Here is a 19,932-nt window from a genome sequence, read left to right on the forward strand (position 1 = left end):
TTTTTTTTAAAGATTTTTTTTTTTTTTTTATGATTGAAATGTCATCTACAAGCCTTATAGATGACATTCAGCTTAGTTGCCAAGAGTTGCATGTTGAGCAATTTGCATAATTAGCATAATTAGCTCATTATTGGGAAAATTTAGAAAATTTTCTTAAATTAAAATCTTCACAACTTCTCAGAGTAAGGTCATGTTAGTGTAAATGTACTGCATAGTGCATATAAAAAAATGAAACAAATATTTGTAGCTTAAAAGCCATGCCATTATTAGCATAATAACAGTTTTAATCAAAATAGTGAAAATTCTTAAATGCTCAAAAAAGGTCCAAGGTAAAAACATAACAAAAAAACACTCACTTGCATAAAATAGGTTATTTAGCTAATACAAGAAATGACAATACATTTGTTTTATTCATTAAAGGTAACTTACAGAATACTGTAACAACAACCACAATGTCGCACACTCAATGACCTTCACCCTCTTCATCATCTCTCTCCTTCATCTCCTTCAGCCTCCTCATCTTCTTTGTCTTTATGTATTGCGAATGGGTTGTTGCAGCGGACCACACCTCCTTCACACTTGGAATAGTCAGTACAACTGAGACTTGCAGCATAGCAGCCCAGGAGTCCCTGACATTTATCACCCAACGCCCTGATGGCGGCATTTATGTCTAAGATGGTGCCATCCCACTGTTGATTGAACATCAGCCTTCCAAGACCAGTACACCAGCAGAACAAATACATCAGTGTCATCGCTTAGGATACGTATGATGGGTGCCCCTGCTTCAGCTGCTTGCAGCATGTAGCTAACAAGGGTAACGTCAGTCTCCTCATGCTTGACGATGCAGTCTGTGTGGTTCACAAACATGATTTTATCAGCGGTGAGGTCAAATGTGCACAGAAGTTGTGATAGCTGTGTCTTGTTTGATGTGCTCTTCATCACGGCTTCTCGACCATGAAGGGGTGTGTTGATTGTCAGCTTGTACTCAGTTGCACCAGCACCTGCTTGTCTTCTCCTCTCATGATCTTTTTTCTCGTTTTTCCAAACAACTTTTTATGTCAGGGCTTCAGGACACTTGGATCACTACGGACGAGCAGTATGGAGATATTTTGTGGTTTCAATTATGTGTTCTTGGATGTTTTAATCTGGGGTGCCATCAGCCTGCATTAGGTGGAGTTGTGTTCCTACTAGGGTTGGGAATCTCTCTGTGATAGACGATTCGATATGTATCTAGATACATGGGTTACGATACGATTCAAAAACGATATATTTTTAATACAGAACGATTCGATACGATTCAATACGATTCTACGGTTAACATGTGTTGATGTAGACATTAATCATACATTATAAAATAAAGAAGCCAATTCTATAAAAGTGACATTCTTACAGTATTTTCAAATTTGTAAAACACCACATCCCCAAGCATTGTTGCTGTATGGCACTGGCAAAAATAAAATAAAAAGACAAACAACAACAAAATCACATGTTAAATGTATGTATTTTTAGACATGGACCAAAAAAAGTCTTGCTGAATGAACATCATTTTGTTGGATGGGATCAATATAAAAATGAGAAGAAGTTTTAAACTTTAAGTGAAGTGAACTTTACGTAAAATTTAAGTGTTTTAAACCTACTTGTTGTGTTGTTTTTATGGTATTGTCTGTGTTTTTGTATGTATCTTATATGAACTTGAGTCTGGAATAAAGTTTATCATAACGCTGTACAATATAAACATAAAGCAGAATAAAATAATAACATGCAATGTAGGAGCAGAATCTGACATCTCCTGTTATTAGTTGATATCATGGACTGTGATGACTAGCAGCTTATCACTGACAGCATGTCAGACTATTTCTCTGTGTTTGCTAAACTCTGTGTTTGTCATTTATAAAAAGATAAATCACTTTTCTATAATACATCAATGATATTTCAATGGAATAAATTACTTATTGACTTATTCATACTGCAAAAACAGCATCAATAAGTGATTAACATAGGGGGGATCAAAATAAAATAAATAAATAAAATCAAAATCAACCAGCCATCCTCCTCCCCTGACAAGTAAAGAACAGTCCCTAAAGTGCGGTGAGGTTTGTGGAAATGTGAACGGCTTGTTTCTCCTCTGACACGTCACATACCTGCATGCTGCCACGGCTCGGCTGTTCAGGTATATCTGGGCAGTCATGACACCGACGAAGACTTCTTGGACCTGGAACCGGGCTTCTCGGTCGCCGGTAAGCCGTTAATCTTGCGCCCCGGAGCACTATGGCCGCCGTATTTGACAGGAATACGTATTTCTGTCTGTGTCTGTGACCCCCTGTTCAACCCACAACCGGCAGGATTCACCTTTAGTTTCTGCTGCTGCTTGCCTGTGGCTTGGCTGCTCCCTGGTTTATCCAACCAGCATTAGCTTCTGTTCCTCAGATCCACCGGTCAAGCTGGCGCTGATGTTTACATCCATTATCGTTGTCAGTAATGCCTGCTACAGAGCATGCCGCCGGCTCTCGCATTGTTTTAGAGATGCGAACTGTTAAAGCCAGTCAACCAATTGCTAGTCTTGCAATACCCGAATCCATGACTCTACAATCGATTCATCTAAGGATTCAGGGCTGATTCTTATCGATTGAGGAGGCTGCTACCGACGCAGCAGTATCTCTTGCTTGTCAAACCGGATATCCGGTCGTATCGGTTAATCCTTCCCAACCCTAGTTGCTACCCACTCCCCCCTCAGATCTCCGCAAGTGTTGTGAGGACTCTAAAACTTCAACAGAGCCTCCCTCGGCATGAGGGTGAGTAGATAATGGCTGAATTTTCATTTATGTTTGCACTATCCCTTTAACACATCTTTTATACAACTAAAAGCAAACATTTAACAATAAAATAAAGCAGATATCTGGATTAAAAACAGAGACACAAGAGAGACACTAAACTCCAAACCACAGAGATACACTTAGAAGTGTCAAATGTACTAAGAACTGAGTACACAGAGACTTTAAAAAATGTCTTTCTCTCTGGTCTCCTGTACAGACAGACCTGAGTTGAGTCTCTCAGCACACAGGCTTGTTTTAGGGGGAGAAGTGCACTTAAAAATATGTAAATAATAACCAGTGAAAACTAAGGCTTGGCAAACATTACTAAAGTTCCAGCAGCTACTGTAAGTATGGTAAACGTACTGTGCAAACTATGACCTTAAGAAACATGATTCTTCAGTGTAATGGTTTATGTGTTCTTGTAAAGGAAGTGCCATCTCATGGTAACACCCTGAATGGGCGTGTTTATAGTGGACTCTAGACACGCCCAGTCAGGAAACAGATGGGTGTGGGGGTGGGGGGGACTTCCAGCGGCTGGAAGTTGGCTGGTTAATGGCTGGCACCCAACTGGCAGCCGAAAGGCCTTTGGTTGGGAGGGGAAATTCTGAGTGTATGTATCTGTAGCTGTTGACATGTCTTGTAGCATCGATGTTATTTTAATATTGGTACAAAATGTTAGTAATTATTTTAAACAAACAATTATAATGCTGTCTAGATATCCTAATGCATCTTTGCCTTACTCTTGTTCTGTCTCTCCCACGTTACTCCCTCCTCTCCTCTCTCTCCTTGTCATTCCTCCTCTCTCCTGCATCTGGTAATGCTTTCAAGTCATCCAACCCTGGAAAAAAAGGAAACATTTACATTGGTTGGACACACTGTTTGTTTTGGTCAACTCCCAAACCCTCTCCTCTCTCTTTTGTGTGTCCCTCTTAGTGGTTTTTCTTTCTGCTTCTCTGTTCTCTCCGAAACTCCAAAATAGAAAAACACCATTTTCTAAATCTAATTTTTGTATTGGTGGTTGACCTACTCCTACAGTGAGAGTACTTCATATGAGATCAGATGGAAGAAAACTATTTGCTTCATCAGTATTCTAGTCAGTGGACTGAAAGAAAGACACTGTAGAATTTCATTCACTTGTCCTTGCTCTCTATGTGGGTGGGATCTGCAACCTGTTCGACACTGGCAGTGGCCCCTAAAGTGAGACCCCCAACCACCTGGTACACCAGGGGGAACGCCAGTGAACACACCTATTGTCTTTACTTCAAAGCCTCCTGCCCAGTGTCTGAAGGGAGAAAGCCTCTCAGCCTTTCCCAGGGAGAAGCCTCCTTTTTGGGCTTTAGTTCCCTGTCTCACCATCACCAAACACACACACACACACACACACACACAGATGAGTAAACAGCCTGTTGCTGAAAGAGAAGCAGCCAGCAGTGTTGCTAAGGGAGTACATTTATTTTTACCCAGCTACTCTGAGCCCACTAGTTATGGGGTTCCGCTCCATTTACCTGTGATTATGCCTTTGTTAATGGAAGCAGCATACTCAGGAAACAAAGAAGCAGTTCGAGTTCTTCCACTGATTAGTCTACTCCATGTTCTTTCTGTCTCACTTGACATCGTGTACTATGGGATGCAATTTTAGAAGGTTTTAAGGATTTATTCTGAGAGAAACTAACACAGAAAAAATAACCCATCAGGTGGGCTCCAGCTGATGCGCGGTAGTAGACTTTTTACAGAACAGTAAGAACAGGTGCCAACAAAAACAAATAATTTTTTTATATGAAATGGATTTTAAAAAGCTCTGTGCTTGAATTTACTCACAGAACTTTTTAATCCTTTTACATGAAAATGACTGTTGTGTCCAACTCAAGGCTGCAAATCAAGAATGTTTAACACTGCAGTCATCACATATTTAGCTCTGATAGTTGTGTGTAAAGCTAATTTTGTATGAAAACATGCAACCCATTAAGACAGTCATTAAAATATATATAGCTTAATATATAATAAGACAGACACTTCAATTCTATTTTATTCAGAAAGCCCAATATCACAAATCATAATTTGCCTCACAGGGCTTTACATCATACGACATCCCTCTGTCCTTATGACCCTCACAGCGGATAAGGAAAAACTCCCCCCCAAAAAAAAAACCCTTTAACGGGGAAAAAAATGGTAGAAACCTCAGGAAGAGCAACTGAGGAGGGATCCCTCTTCCAGGACGGACAGACGTGCAATAGATGTCATACAGAACAGATCAACATGATAAATTTACTGTAATCCATATGACAAAGTGAGACATAAAGAGAGGGAGAGAGGGAGACAAAGACAGATGCACAGCAAACAGTAATGACAATAGCTACAATAACATTAATAAATAACTTAAGTAATAATATAATAATAACATTGGTTGTATATATGTATATATTGATATATAATAGCATATACTATATGTGTATAGTAATAGTAGAAGTGTGACTAATAATAACAGCAGCAGTAGGAGGCATCTGGCAGGACCACGGCAGCAGCACAACCACGATCCACATCCAGGCGCAGCTGTGAGAGAGAACCACACTCTTTCTGGGGACTTCAGTAACAAATTGTCCACTGGCAACTTTTGTAAACTTTTTAATATAAAAATAGGGATCACTCAGTCCCTTGTGTATTACTCTGTACAAACACTTTCCCAGAAGGCAACAGGTCTATTCAACTGCAAAGCATCGCCTAGGCTATGAAATTGAGAATACAAAATAAGAGAATAATAATAAAACGTGTGCTTTAGGAGAACGTAGCTACTGTGATGTCACTCACAGGTATGTTGACCCAAGATCTACTGTTGACAGTAGACATAGGGTGCAGCCATAGGACTTCTTTTGGCGTATACATAGCGTGATCAATCACTAATTATTGAATGGCAGGGTTCCCAGTTTACATAATTGATGTAAGTTGAAATGTTACTTTAATCTTCATTTATTGTTATGTTTTTTTGTAAAATAATGAAAATAATTATTAAAAATATCATACATTAAGACATGGCTAAAATAATACCACAAAGTAGTCCTGTTCAGCTCAGTTCAGTTTGTTACATTAGAACAGTTATTTTTGTGTTTCCATTGTCAAAAGTTTAGAACTTTCCCAACAGAACCATTGTACTGTGTCATGCTTTTCGTCACCCCTCTATTGAGATACCTGGCACACTGATCTGAACTAAAGGTTGGATTGGGAAATACTGCAGTCCATTGATTGGTCAAGAGAGAATTTTCACTCAACGAGGATTTAATGCACAAACCCCATGATTGCGAGAGGGACAGTAAACACCCCAGCTTGTTCTTCTTTTGTACTGTAAAACAAGTTGGCGGGCAACCCAGTTCTGTGGACAATGAGCAAGGTGCAGATGTTCCTCTGCATCACCAGTGAAAAGGAAATAAAGCGAGGACTGGATGAAGCAGTGTCGCTATTACCATCTGCTACAAACCCCACCTACATTTAAGAGTACTGTGAGAACTATTGTGAGGGCATTTACTTTTTATATGAGACAATAACCTTGTTTTGAAGCACAGGTTTAATGATTTGGGTGAGTTATGACCATGTGAGCTACAGTGTTGTGCTGTGTTCTATGAGCTGTTCTGACAAATGCATCTAGAGCTTTGGGTACATTAACACTGACTATGTTTATATGCACAAAATATTCCAGTTTTTGCCCTTATTCCAAAAAAGACAATATTTCCTAATAAGCTGTTTACATGGCTAATGAAAATGAATATTCCACTAATACTCCCGTTGCATGCAGCTATGCATACTCTAGTCTCGCTCACCAGACCTTTCTCAAGAAAAGAAAAGTCTGGCTGCGCCGACTCTCACTCTGAGATTGGAGGAAAAAAAAAAAACGCCCCGGCTGCTTGTACTTCTTTCAACCAATCATAATCGTTCTGGGCGGTGCCACAGCAACAGTGCGCTTGCAAAAATATTGCCGGGGGAAACAGGTTTTGGTGTAACATGCCCACAAAAATATCACCTACAGGACACAAACCATGGCAGAAAAATGGCTACATCCCCGCAAGATCAAACACCGCAAAAGTTAGTAAAGGACGTGTTGAAAACGGTTGAAAACTGCTACACAACCGGAGGTGGTAGAGCGGGACTTCAGCGGGTGGCTCGTTCTGCCCAATGAGAGGCTGATCTCTGCAGCAAACTTCCGCCCACTCAGACTATGCATACTCCAACTGTTTGGCCCTAACATGTCATTTATCAGTTCATAATATGGAAAAGCGGAACAGCTGGAAACGCCTGTGCCATTTTGTGTCTTTGCATCAAAATAGAATAGTTTTTATTTTGTTTTTCACTGGTTTCACTCTTGTTTTACTATGCAAATCCATGGCACTGTGATATTTGCACATATCCAAAAACCTGTTGATATCCAAGTCTATCATAATGTTTAAAAGTGGGTGTGATTCTCCTTCTGACCAGAAATGTGGGCTTTTCTTTTGGGCATGCATCTCTACCCCAGTCTTGCAGATTGTTGGTGAGTTGGTTTGTGTAAATGACAACGCACAGAGCTGACCATCAAAAGGCAAGAGGCTGTGTGTCGCAAACCGCTGTAAAGATCCCAGTGGAGAAGCATATTGTGAAACAGGCACGTGCACAGATAGACCCCAGGTGGTGCTCAAGCACCTGCCCTTCTGGCCTCTGACTAGTTAAGTGCCCTTTTTGCGAGACTTTTTTCCATTTCTTGTAGTCATTTTACATTTTAGTTTTTAAATGTGGACCTTGGCATCAGATCTCAATTGAACACGAGTTGTATGACCGAGGAGCCCTGCCCCTCTCTCTTTAACTTCCCTTGTCACAGTCACCATAGTTAACAAACACAAATTGAGTGCCGTGCAGAGCAGCAACGTCTCCCTGACCTTCCTTCATGAACAGCCAGGTAATGATAGTGTTTGTCCTGAGCCTCAGCATTGTTTGTCATTGTTTTTAAATTAAATCACTATTAAAACATCTCAATATAGCAAGTCTAACTTAGGCAATAACCCACTATTAATTAACAACAAACAAGCAAGTCTGGGGTGAAACCATACTGTCTCCCTCAAACTCTCTGGCAGATTTGGGTTCACCAGCTGCCCAGTGCAAGCAGAATAGAATAGACTATAGCATACAATATATCTTTATTGTCCACCATGGATGGAAATTTGTCTTTGGCTCACTATCCACTGTGAGGGTCCAAAGGACAGAGGGATGTCGTATGCTGTAAAGCCCTGTGAGGCAAATTGTGATTTGTGATATTGGGCTTTATAAATGATTGATTGATTGATTGATTCAAACACAAAAGACAACATTGTAAAAGTAGACAAACAGTCAGTAAAGCAGGCAAATAGAGTCATTACAAAACACAACACTATAAATCAACTCAGTGTCTGTCTGTGGTTTAAAACTCATCAATCATTTGGTTGAGTTAAGGATATTGATGGCACTCGGGATGAAGGACTTCTTAAATACATTTTTGGTTGCCAGAGGGACTCTATAGCGCCTCCCACAGCTCAAGAGTTCAAACTGGCCAAGAGGATGTCAAATTGCTTTCCCACCTCAACGTGTCTTTATGACCGAAAACACACTTTGAAACAATGTTTACTTCTGCTGCACCGCAGCTCTGATAATTTTATCTGACAAATCTGATGTAGTTTGGTGCTGCATTTAGAAAAAATGAGAAGGAGAAGAAAATGAGAGGAGGAAAACAAATTTAGAGGTGGAGCGCAAAGGAAAACAGTGGAGAATAAAGTGAGGAGAGGAGAGAAGTTTGGAGGGTAGATTGGTTGGTTTATTATTTTATTTTTTCATTTTTCAATTTTATGTAAAGATTTGTTCATTTTGATTGGTTATTTATTGTATAGACCACCAAAGCATGCACAATGTGGCATTATTTTCTTTGTTGTTGCCTGTTATAAATAAATAATAAATGTAGAAAGTGTATGTGTAGCAGCTGTTGGGTGCATGTAGTATAGATCTTGAGACACCTCAGATGTACATTTCCCCCGGTCATACTGCTTGCCAAGGAGGGTCGTGTTCGCTCTTGCCGATGTTTTGGCCAGATGTTTGCCTGCTCTCACAAAAGGGGTGGTGCTTGGAAGTCCCTGCATGGGAGGAGGGAGGGCATTGGTGGTGGTTCTCCTTCCTTCCAGGATGATCGAAAACGTGTTGGTTTATTTGTTGTGAGAATGGTTTTTATCTGGTTTTGCAAATGAACACTTCATATATGATACATGAGAGGTAATATTACGATTTTAAACAATAGTATCAATGTCAGAGTTTCTAGTGTTTCATCTGTCTGCAATCAGAATGGCAGTTTCTCATTTCTCCAGTTGATGTAAGTGTGCATGAGTAAGTCTCCCTGGAGGACCGCACATTCTTCCTTCGTGTTTGTTTTTTGTACAAATGCTAAAGTTTGCTTGCCTTCTTTTGCTTGTACATGACATTTATAAATGAGGCCTTCAAGCAGATCGGGTATGAGCCATATTTGGCTGATTCAAATTAAATACAGTTTCTTTCTCAATATCGTAAAATGTAGTGTGTCTGCTGTCAAACACTATTCAGTGATTACTCAGGGCCACTGAATGTTCATTTTAATACCACAGCAGTCCCTAGTGCATGTCCCCATGGTGGCGATATAATAAAAAAAATAATTATAATCATTTTTTGGAATGGGAACCCATTTGGCTAAAAGTTTCAGCTTTTCAATTTGATTTTGTTTTTACCACATTGCACACATGGAAAGTCCAAACCAAGCCACAAAAAAAGTCTCATCTCCCAGTATGTGAAAAAATAATTATGAGGTCTGTCACTACATTGTTTAAAAATTGCATAACCAATCCAAAAACTCCTAAAGGTTTTGTTCAAATGCTGAGGACATTGTGACAGTAAATGTATTAGCTTAATATGTACTGTACAAACAACACATCTAAGCTTCAAGGGTCTCACCCATTTTAACCAATGAATTTTCAAAACTTTTTCCAATTTTTTCCATAATAATTTACCCCATTTCCATGACTTTATTGGTGTAGTTTAAAATTGGTAAGGTTAGGTCTCTATAACGATCATAGGATGCAAAAAATAATGCTTTTAATCCAGTATGCTTTGCCCTAGAGACAGGCATCATACCAAAAATGTAGCATTGAATATGGAATAAAATGCCCAATGTGTTTTCAGTGGATGCTTAGTGGTAATGTTATTTGGCCAGGCTATGGCAGGCGTGAAATATGAGCCAACACTGGCAGTCTGTTGAGCAGCCTTTTGGTTTTCTTGATGCCTTTTCCCTTTAGCATGGCTGACCAGAGCCACTTCCTCCAGCAGGCTGGTGCAGGCTCTACATCCAGTGCAGCTACAGTCTGCCTCTCTCGACTCATGTATTACATTTGTAGTTTGAAAGCCATACATTATTAAACATGCACTTCCAAGGAATGTGCAGATAAGCAAACTGCTAGCGTTTGCTAACTCCCGCCACTCACTAGCTGCATACGCAAATCATGTAATACTAGTTAAGTCAATGATGCAGCACAGCACTAAATTTTAGCTTTTTAATACCAAAAGCATATATTGCAGGTTGGGGGATTTTTATGAACATATTTTCAAACAATACACAGGGCTCTCAAGTTTTGATCTCAGTTCAGAGTGAAATTTTTTGCAGCAGGGTGCCACAGGCTGAAGTCGAACTCGGCCGCTGCTTTTTTACTAAAGGCTCTATCCTCTAAGCCACCAGCACTCTGTTAATGAGGCTGCTGTTGTCTAAATTTGACACGCGGTCTTGTCAGACTGTTAGGTAACAGCTGATATTCCCTGAGATAAACTCTCATTGTATTCCTTTTGTGCAACAAGTAATTTCATTCAGTAGGCTACAAAATCAAATGATGAGATGACTTACTGTACACATGTGATAAGGCACCCCCTCTTGTGTGTGCACCCTCTTCTTACTGCAGTCAGATCACCTGTATCTTACCCAGATACAGCAATGCTATTTTCTGATTGGCTGATGGGTAGCTGTATGTTATTTTTTGATTGGCTGATGGGTAGCTGCATCTTATTTCTATTGGCTGGAGCGTGACAAGCGCTTGTTGAGCCCTCTAGTAACCACAGCATCTTGCAACACGTTCCACTACATATATGGTGGGCGTTATTGTAATATTTGTTTTTTTATGCGTGAGAAATACCAGGTGTGGCGGGTGAGAGTGTGAAAAGGTTAAAATGCATGTGTCACACTCTAAAAGCATTAGACTTGAGAGCCCTGCTATACATGTTCAAAATATTTCTAAAACATTCTGTTTAACTCCAAACCATTTCTAAGCGTGGAAAACAGTTTTTCTAATTTCATAGCCTGTATAGGAATTGCATGACTGTGGGAACCTTCAAACTGGCCAAATGTGTCATCAAACTTAAAGAAATTATCTTCACACTATATCTCTCCTATCAAATAAAGGCAAGAGAAGCCCCCAAAAATATCGGAAAGAAAATTAATCTGTGTTGGAGACATCCTGTTCAGGAGAAGCCTGTGGTGATCTGAAGGTATACCACAGTCTCAAATCCAGATCCAATATGAGACGTTTGCTAATGTCCATCTCTCTGTCCCCTGACTTCCAGTTGTTTCTCTGCTATCTACTTTGCAGTAAAGCATAAAATGCCTCAGAAATAGTTCACTGTTTTCCAAACTCACTGTGATGTACTGATCACAGCCACAGTAATTGGGTCAGGGCAGAGGCACATCACCAACCAGTTGTGTCAGTTTGATTGAAAAACATGGAGTAAAGGAGATGGGAGACTCTTTTGTCAGAGCTGTGAAGCTGCCTTTGTTCAGACTCTAATCCAGGTTCTCTGTGGATGATAATGTGCTCTGGGTTCATGATAAAACAACACCTCTAATTCTTCTTTCTGTCTCCATCTCCTCAGGGACGTCATCAAGAGAATAGACCAGTCAGAGTTTGAGGGATTTGAATACATCAACCCCCTGCTGCTATCCACAGAAGAGTCTGTATGAAGGGGAGACCAGCTTTCTCCTTCGCCCACCTACTGTCTGTCCAAGCTGCCGTCTCAGCCAAAAAACACTCGCAAGCCAACTCTGAAAGGCGAGGAGGAGGAGGAAGAGTAAAGGACAACAGGGAGGACGAACTCACCCTCTGGACCTTGTCAACAAGGCGAAGGAAACTGGAGAACGGGAACGTTTCCTTCCTGGCGATTCCGATTGTTTTGTTGGGATACCAACTCTTCTTTTCTTGGTATCTACAAGGAAAACAAAGACGCTGGACTTCAAGAACATTCCCTGTTGTTATGTTGTCTTCCCCTTTTCTTTTTCTTTTTTTTTTCTCCTTCGGCTTCATTCCTTTCTCAGAATGTCCATCCTCATGTTGAAGCACGGCCAGCTTTGTAATTTAAACAGAGAGCTGTTTCATTCTGTGCCTGCCATCATGAACACATTTCATCCCGAGTCACATCCCTGGATTAATATGACAGTTCTGCTGAAGAACTTGAAATTTTAACGTGCACTTTTTTTTTTTGTTAATTTTTTTTTCTATCTTGTAGGGGGAGGGCGACGGCTCACACAAAACAAGAATGTACAATGGCGAAGGAAAAAAATAAGTTATTATTGTGTATTATAATGTAGGTAGTGAATCCAGAATTAACGATGCCTTTTTATTGATGCAAGTGGCACATTTTCATCGTAACCACAAAGATTTCTTTTTGTCATCTTTTAGGATTTTCACAAACAACGTGGGGGTGGGGTGGGGGGGTGACTTTTTATTTAAGAAGTGCCTCAAAGATCATATTAATTACCATGTCTCTGATTGCACTTATCTCTTATTGAACATCTCTTCACCCATCTTGGCGTCAGAAGGTAAAGACCAACTGAAACCATGGATAGACTAATCCATAATGGGGGCTGGTCCAGACCACTCAAATTTTTAGTGGAATCAATATTTTTGGAGCAGCCTGCCTCAGTCCTGACACATGACTGAATTTTTTTATTTTTAATGAATCAATTGAAATAACCACAACAGATTGTTTATGACTGGTCTATAGATTCACAGCAGTCACATCCAAGCATCCAGCTTGATGTTTCAATGTTGTTGTTTTTTTTCATGTCACAGATGGGTGTCGTGATGCAAGCAACAGTCCTGTATTCGTGATGACACTCAGTATAAAGGTTTAGGCTATACAAGCCAAAGTATACTTGCTGCCAATCACAGTTTGGCAGCTTTAGGAACACATTATATCAGGACTTCAGCTAAAAAACAAAGCAGTGCATTGGCTTCAGCCTCCACAGTGTGGACAGGCTTGCTGGCCGAGCTCAGATTCTTCGACACCAGCTGCCACTGCGTGACCATCTGCAGCCAGTCAAAAATATCATGTGACCGGTTGGTTGTGCTGTCTTGTGGAAATGTGTCTCCATTTCCATTTTGGGCTCATCGTGTGTTTCCATCTCCGTATTAAGGCTCGCTTTACGCGGTGTAACTACAGCTCTGTGCGGCTTAAAGGGACAGTTCACCCCCATAACAAAAATACATTATTTTCCCCTTTTTTTTAATCAGTCTAGATTGTTTCGGTGTGAGTTGCATAGTGTTGGTGAGAGTGGCCATAGAGATGCCTGCCTCCTTTCCAATACAATGGAACTAGATACAGTGTTTCCCCCAGAAATAGATTCTGTGTGCTGTGGTGGTAGATGGGGGGTAGGGTTTTTTTGGGCCTGTGAACGCAGCACAAGCAGAACTTTTAATAACTTTTCAAGCTGTTTAATGATCATATTCAAGACTTCCTTTCAATCAGTTTGTGGTCGAATCGAGTAGAGCTGATCAGATTAGATCGATGGATGGAGCAGCGGCTGCAGAGGTGAATGACAGCAAACACATGTAAACTACATGGGTATGCAGTCGGTTTCATCTGAAGTAGTTTGTAAAAACAATAGGTAACACTAAAACTATATAAATGAACAAACAGTTCAAAATTAAAAAATTTAGATGGGGAAGTGGATGCTGATGTCAAATACATAAATGTGTGGGAAACCCTGTAGATGCCACTCAGCTTGTGGTGCTCAAAGCACCAAAAATAAATATGATAGATGAGCTAGCAGTAGATGCAGACTTCTTCTGTGCAGGGATGCGGTTGGTGGGTATAGTTCAGTAGAAAAAAAATAGTTCCAACATGAAACTGCTCACAACAAGGTCTGTAGATTATCTTGAGTTAGCAGGTCATGATTTCTGGAAAGAGACATTGCTGATGAGTTTTTCAAATGTAAGTTTTTGGTGCTTTGAGCACCACAAGCCGAGTGTCATCTAGTTCCATTATATTGGAGAGAAGGCAGACATCTCTACAGCTGATATCTCCTACAACGAGCAACTCACACTGAAACAATCTAGACTGATTAGTAGCACCACAGGTAAGAGGAAAATATGTTTTTTGGATTTTGGGGTGGCCTGTCCCTTTACGTTGTTACATTGTTCCTTTAGTTATATACATCCAATGAAATTACTAATCTCCTGTTGTAGGAGGACATCATTCTAAAATTATTAAACATCTTAAAATTTAGTTTTAATATTGTTTTATTTCTAAGAGGATAAAAGGTTTTTAGCGATCCATCAGAAATGCTTCAGGCCAGCATATAATGTAAACACATTTGCACTGGTGACTGTCGTGTTCAAGCAAAGGACAGCATTCTGTCAGCAGTGACGTTGAATGAGCATCAAGAAACCAAAAGATACAAAATATAAAACGTTTTTTTCCTCAAAGCACAGGATTACAGAGCAGATATGCAGTTCAGTTTCACTTATTAGACAGGAATCCTATCAAAGTTTCACTTGAGTCATATGTGTCCTTTTATTATGTTTCATCACATGGAGAGTAATACAGTGATTCTCTACATATGTTAAAAGTAGGGTCTGGAGAATTTTCCAGTTGCTGTTTGTAAACACACATTCAAATTTGGCCCCTCCTATCAGGCTTAACTCTCCCGGGTGTACGGAGCCCAGAGGTACAGAAGAAGGCTTCACAGAAGAGGTTCAGGCAAGGCTCGCGCTGGTGCACGCTCAGACACGCTCGGGCACGGCACCTGCGCTCTCTCATTGGCTGGGGAAATCTCCGCCCAGGAGCGGTTCGAGCTCACAAAAACATTGAAATACAGTTAAAGGGCAGGAGCTCTGCAAACAGAGTCACCACCACACATGAGTAGAAGCCCATAGGTGATGATTAAGCAGGATTTCATTTGTATATGTCTATATTTTCTTTTGTTTGAAAATCCTCCAGATCCTACCTTTAATGCTGGCATTTGTTTTTTTCTTCACTTCAAAATGAAGTAGCCGTTCAACATAGTTCTCTAACAATATAACTGAGTTAACTGACAGACAATAACTGCAATGTGTGATGGATGTTTTTAGACATTTTGAAGGTCCAGTGTGTAGGATTTAGGGGGATATTTTGGCATAAATACAATAATGAGCAGTTTACATCTACATTTGGCCACGGTCCTCTTCCACAGAGTCCTCCATGTTGTTCTACAGTAGCCCAGAACGAATGAACAAACACTGGCTCTATGCAGGGCCATTCAGGTTTCGTGTCAGCCACCGTAGTTCTCCCACACACTTGGCACATGTGAGGAGTTTCAGTTAATTGCAACTTCACCACTAGATTCCACTAAATCCTACACTAGACATTTAATACTTTAAAGGTGCAGTCAGCGATTCTAATCCAATACACTTTTTATTTAATTCAGTGAGTGAGTATCTCCTCATGGTCCACTAGCTGTGCATTTTGCCCTGTGAAAGCAGGCATGTTGAACTCTGCTGACAGCAATATCTGCAGCTGCACCAACACAAATGCTAACCTGACTAGCGAGCATGCTAGTGAGAGTGTGGATGTAATAACTGTGCACGGGGCCCTTTGACTTGATAGTTTAAGTGTTGTAGGCAGTAACAAAATCTGAACACAAGTGGTCAGCTGGAGATGCATGATAGACACAGGTGTGAATGTTGATGTGTCTCAGCTGTCCACCTGTGTTTGGATCACTGAAACGCATGAATACAGGAATACCTAACCCACAAAGTGACCATTTATAAATCAATTAGTCAACTTTGTTATTTTTGCAGGCCTCTACTGGATACGACTGGATAAATGAAACTTGAATTATACTGAGCAAGTTGTGTGAGACATTTTAAACGGATGTTTTGTTATAGTTTTGCTGTTCCCAGCAAACTTTTGGTCCCCAGTCAATCAGTAAATCAATGTGTTCGCCATTTTCCTTGGAGGCATGCAAGAAAAACGTTTGTTAGGGTTTTTTTTCCCGTAATTTTGAGGTAACACAACATGACTTATTTACAGTTAGGTTTTTTTTGTGTGTGTGAGGTATTCCTTTAATACTAGGTATAAACAGGCATTTTAAGTGCTGACTGAAATGCATCCATAACATCAACTAATGAAAACCTTTTTAATTATTTGACCACAAATAATGTGGCTGTTTAAGTTCAGACAAGCCTAACTTAATATGTTGCCACCTTGCAATCAACATATTTGTAACCAAATTTTGGAGCCTTGTGCTGTTGAAAGGCTGGGATAACATCAAACATGCACGGCACGTGTGTGAATATCAACTACAAGCACAGATTAAAGTCGGCGACAGAAAGAACTCCTTGCCTCTGAAGTGAGCTTTGTGTTGATCTCTACGTCTGTGCACTTCTGGAGAGAGGAAGAGCTCTCTATTGGCTGAGATTTAGTTGATGAAATCTGACCCGTGGTAATTTGATAACCACATAATAGGATTAATTAGCTGATCCTGAGTCAAATGGTCTCAATTAGCCGTAGGGCCTTTACAGGCAGGGAAGGAAATAGATAGAGAGGGGAGAGATAATGAAACAGTTCCACAGTCACCGATTACTCCACCACAATGAATACACACACAGGCACACACACACACTTCAAGAAGCTAGAAATCACTCAACATTCGATGAAGCCTCCTCCTCCAACCCCCCAAACTCCATCTCCTTTGCTGCATTTTATTAATGTCATGTTTTGGTAATCTATTTGCACATCAGGCGATACGTTGGCGGCATTGTTTTTTTGTTTTTTTTTCCTTGAGGGACCAACAGATGAACTGGGAGTCCTTGAAACCACTTTAGAGAACAGTGAAGGCCACTCAGACATCTAAAAGACAGAGAATCTTTATCTCAAACTAAATGAACTCGGTCCATGATTTTTGTTCTAAAACAATGCTGGTTGGATATGCTTCATTTTGCTTCAATGCATCTTTGTAAATATGTGTAATTATTAAAAATGATACTGGTTTTCCGTGAACTGAGTCCTTCCTTTTTGCAGACGATGGCAGAAAAATCTTTGCAGATGCTACAGTTGTGTGTGTGTGTGTGTGTCTGTCTGTCTGTCTGTCTGTCACCTGGGAGTTGGCCTCATACACCAGCACATCCTCACATCATCTGATCACCTAATACTCTGTCCGTACTGAAAGACTAGAAAATGCAATTAACCAATAGCCATCATAGCAGCATTTTTCTGTGTTTATTTGATATGGAGAAAATAAACTTGAACTGTTTACCAGAAATTAATATTAAAACATCAGCAGTCTTTCGTCAGCCCAGTGCATATGTTAGTGCGAGAGTGCAGATTCATTAAAGGTATACTGCGCAAGATTGACTGTTTGAGAAATGAAGGAACTACTGTCATAATAACTGCATAAAGTACTGTTATAATAAAGTAAAATACTGTTAAAATAAAGTTAAATCAACTACTGTCATAAAAATACTGTTAATGTTAAAGCTAAACAAAGCAGCTACTGTTATAATAAAGTTAATGTTTTGTTATAATAAAGTAAAATACAGTATGGTTATAATAAAACAAATCAAAGCAAATCAAATTATTTTGAAGCACCCAGCTCATCCCGGGCTTGAACTGTTGATGTTTTTGCTGTGAACTTGAAGCTGTCCATGGTTGTCATAAGCAGTTCGTGGAAAGTTAAACTGTTACCACTACACCTTTCAATGTGATTTATTCACTGTGAGCTGGAAACACAATAACAGATCTCCAGTTCATTTATTAGTCATTAGTTTAGTTTATTTTATTTCGGTCATTTTATTAACAGTATTTGCAAGATACAGTAGTGCTCCATGGTTGCAAAAGGCAACTAAATAGTCACAGTCTGGAGCCCTTTAAGTACAAAAATATATGCTTCATCTGCCCACACTATCGCTGAAGTCATAAGTTACACTGCTACCGCTGGGCCAATAAACATGATGATGTATTCCCTCTAAGATGGAAACAAACTAACAGCTCTTCAGTCCAGATATAGATGATATTTACCATAGTAGTGGTCTGGAGCCCTGTGGATAAGGGACATGTTTTGCCTGCTCACACACTAACGCTCAGGAGAAAGGGATCTGGATAGGTGGAGGGGTGTGTGTGATGTATCATGTTTGTGAGTCTTTCTTTGAGTGTATCTGTGAGAGGGAGCGAGCCATAGGAGAGGGTGAGAGAACCAAAATGCAGAAGCAATTCTCATTCCAGTGGCTTAAAAAAACGAAATGAAAATTTGGCAGTGAATTTATTAATCTTTATTTATTTATTAATTAATTAAAAATAAGCCCCAATAGGTATTAAACTCTATTAAACTAGTCTTTCAAAAAGTTTTTCTAATCCTGATGTTGTAAAATCTAAAAAAGAATTGGTAACATCAATTTTTCAAAAAATATAAGTGAATTCCTCTCACACTGACATCACACAGATCAGGACAGTGGAACCAGCAACACTCACATTTTGTTTCCAGCCAGGATGCTCAGAGCACTGTCTGCTAGCGAACTGTCAATGTACCCTGGACGACATGGAGAAGTGCAAATTCAATTAAAATTTAGCTATTTAACCAACATTTCATGACATGGCTGATACTGGTACAAGGCTCAGTTTTTCAAACCCAGCACAATATGAATCAAGTCAGTGGAACTCCACGTGTACAGAAAAACATAAAATCCCCCCTGAAAACCATGCCAACAAACCTCATGTTCTAATTCTGCATACCCTCAGCCCTGTTGTGCCTAGAAAGTGTTCATTTTATTTCAACATTTAAAGTAGATCATCTGACTTTTCCCTGGAACACAAAAATCAGATTCTACATTAAAAATTGTAAAAAACAAAAATAAAAATCCTATGGCAAAACTGTCCCCCACCCTCCGTCATTAATGTCCATTCCTGTTTTTTTTCTTTACTTTTGGTTATTGTAAAATTGCTCTTAAATTTGATTCCGAGTGGCATTAAAAATGTCTGACAAAGGAGTCCTAAAACCCATGAGTTAGCATTTTAGCACTTCTAGCTCCTTCTTCTTAAAGTCGGTGGGTTTTTGGTTAGATGCCTGAAATAAGGTCTGCTGTTAACACAGGCTTAAGAGACTTTCACATTTTGTTCAACAACAAAACCTTATTAAATAGACAACTCGTAAATTTTAAAGCTTTTATACGTTGTTAACAAGTGAAGTTAAGTGTTTTTCCATTTCCGTTCTGCTCTTTTGCATTCTCTTTTCAATTTTCTGATATTTTCAATTATCCAGGGCCTTGGGTTGGAGGGACGGCATGACCTAGCCTTCAAAGGGGCCATTTGGTCTAGAGATCTCAGGCTGCAAAGTCTGCAGCTGAATTGCTATTGAAAATGCATATGTACACAGTTTGCTTAGAGCAGGAAGTGACAGAAATGTTGTTTATATCAAATAATACCATTTGTGATCAGAGGTGAAATCACTCAGGCAGAGGGAGTAAACCCAGGGTAAAAACTAAATCAAAAGTGTCACCCTGTTCATGTATAGGAGATGAAACATGTTGTTTTAAATCAAAGGAGTCACATACGGATAAAAATTCAGATGTGCAATGATTATGAGGGTGGTCATTATAAATGTTAAAATCACCAACCAATAAAATGCGGTCATAACTAACAGCAATAAAAATCAGAGAATTCTGATTTTTTAAAAAACTATTATTGGGTTTAGGAAGGCGATAGATTGTAATACAACACACAATCAGTCAAAATTGATTTCAAAGATCAGTACTTCAAAGCTGGGAGGTTTCTCCACTGAGATGAGTGTACAGTTTAAATCTTAGACGACTGCAAGTCC

The 19,932-nt window shown here is 39.7% G+C and overlaps 1 protein-coding gene across 5 annotated transcripts in view; it reads left to right on the top strand.

Annotated features, from left to right (window-relative positions):
- Window positions 1-17,120, top strand: part of prkcz (protein kinase C, zeta) — a 239,706-nt gene extending 222,586 nt beyond the window's left edge. For all 5 annotated transcript variants that reach the window (XM_033630197.2, XM_033630198.2, XM_078170316.1 and 2 more), the window contains one exon: window positions 11,736-17,120. In XM_033630197.2, coding sequence (XP_033486088.1) covers window positions 11,736-11,823 — 88 coding nt within the window. In that variant the 3' untranslated portion in view covers window positions 11,824-17,120. The remainder of the gene's footprint in view (window positions 1-11,735) is intronic.
- Window positions 17,121-19,932: the final 2,812 nt, after the last annotated feature.

The sequence above is a fragment of the Epinephelus lanceolatus genome, chromosome 8 (genome assembly GCF_041903045.1).
Source record: "Epinephelus lanceolatus isolate andai-2023 chromosome 8, ASM4190304v1, whole genome shotgun sequence".
Classification (NCBI taxonomy): Eukaryota; Metazoa; Chordata; class Actinopteri; order Perciformes; family Serranidae; genus Epinephelus; species Epinephelus lanceolatus.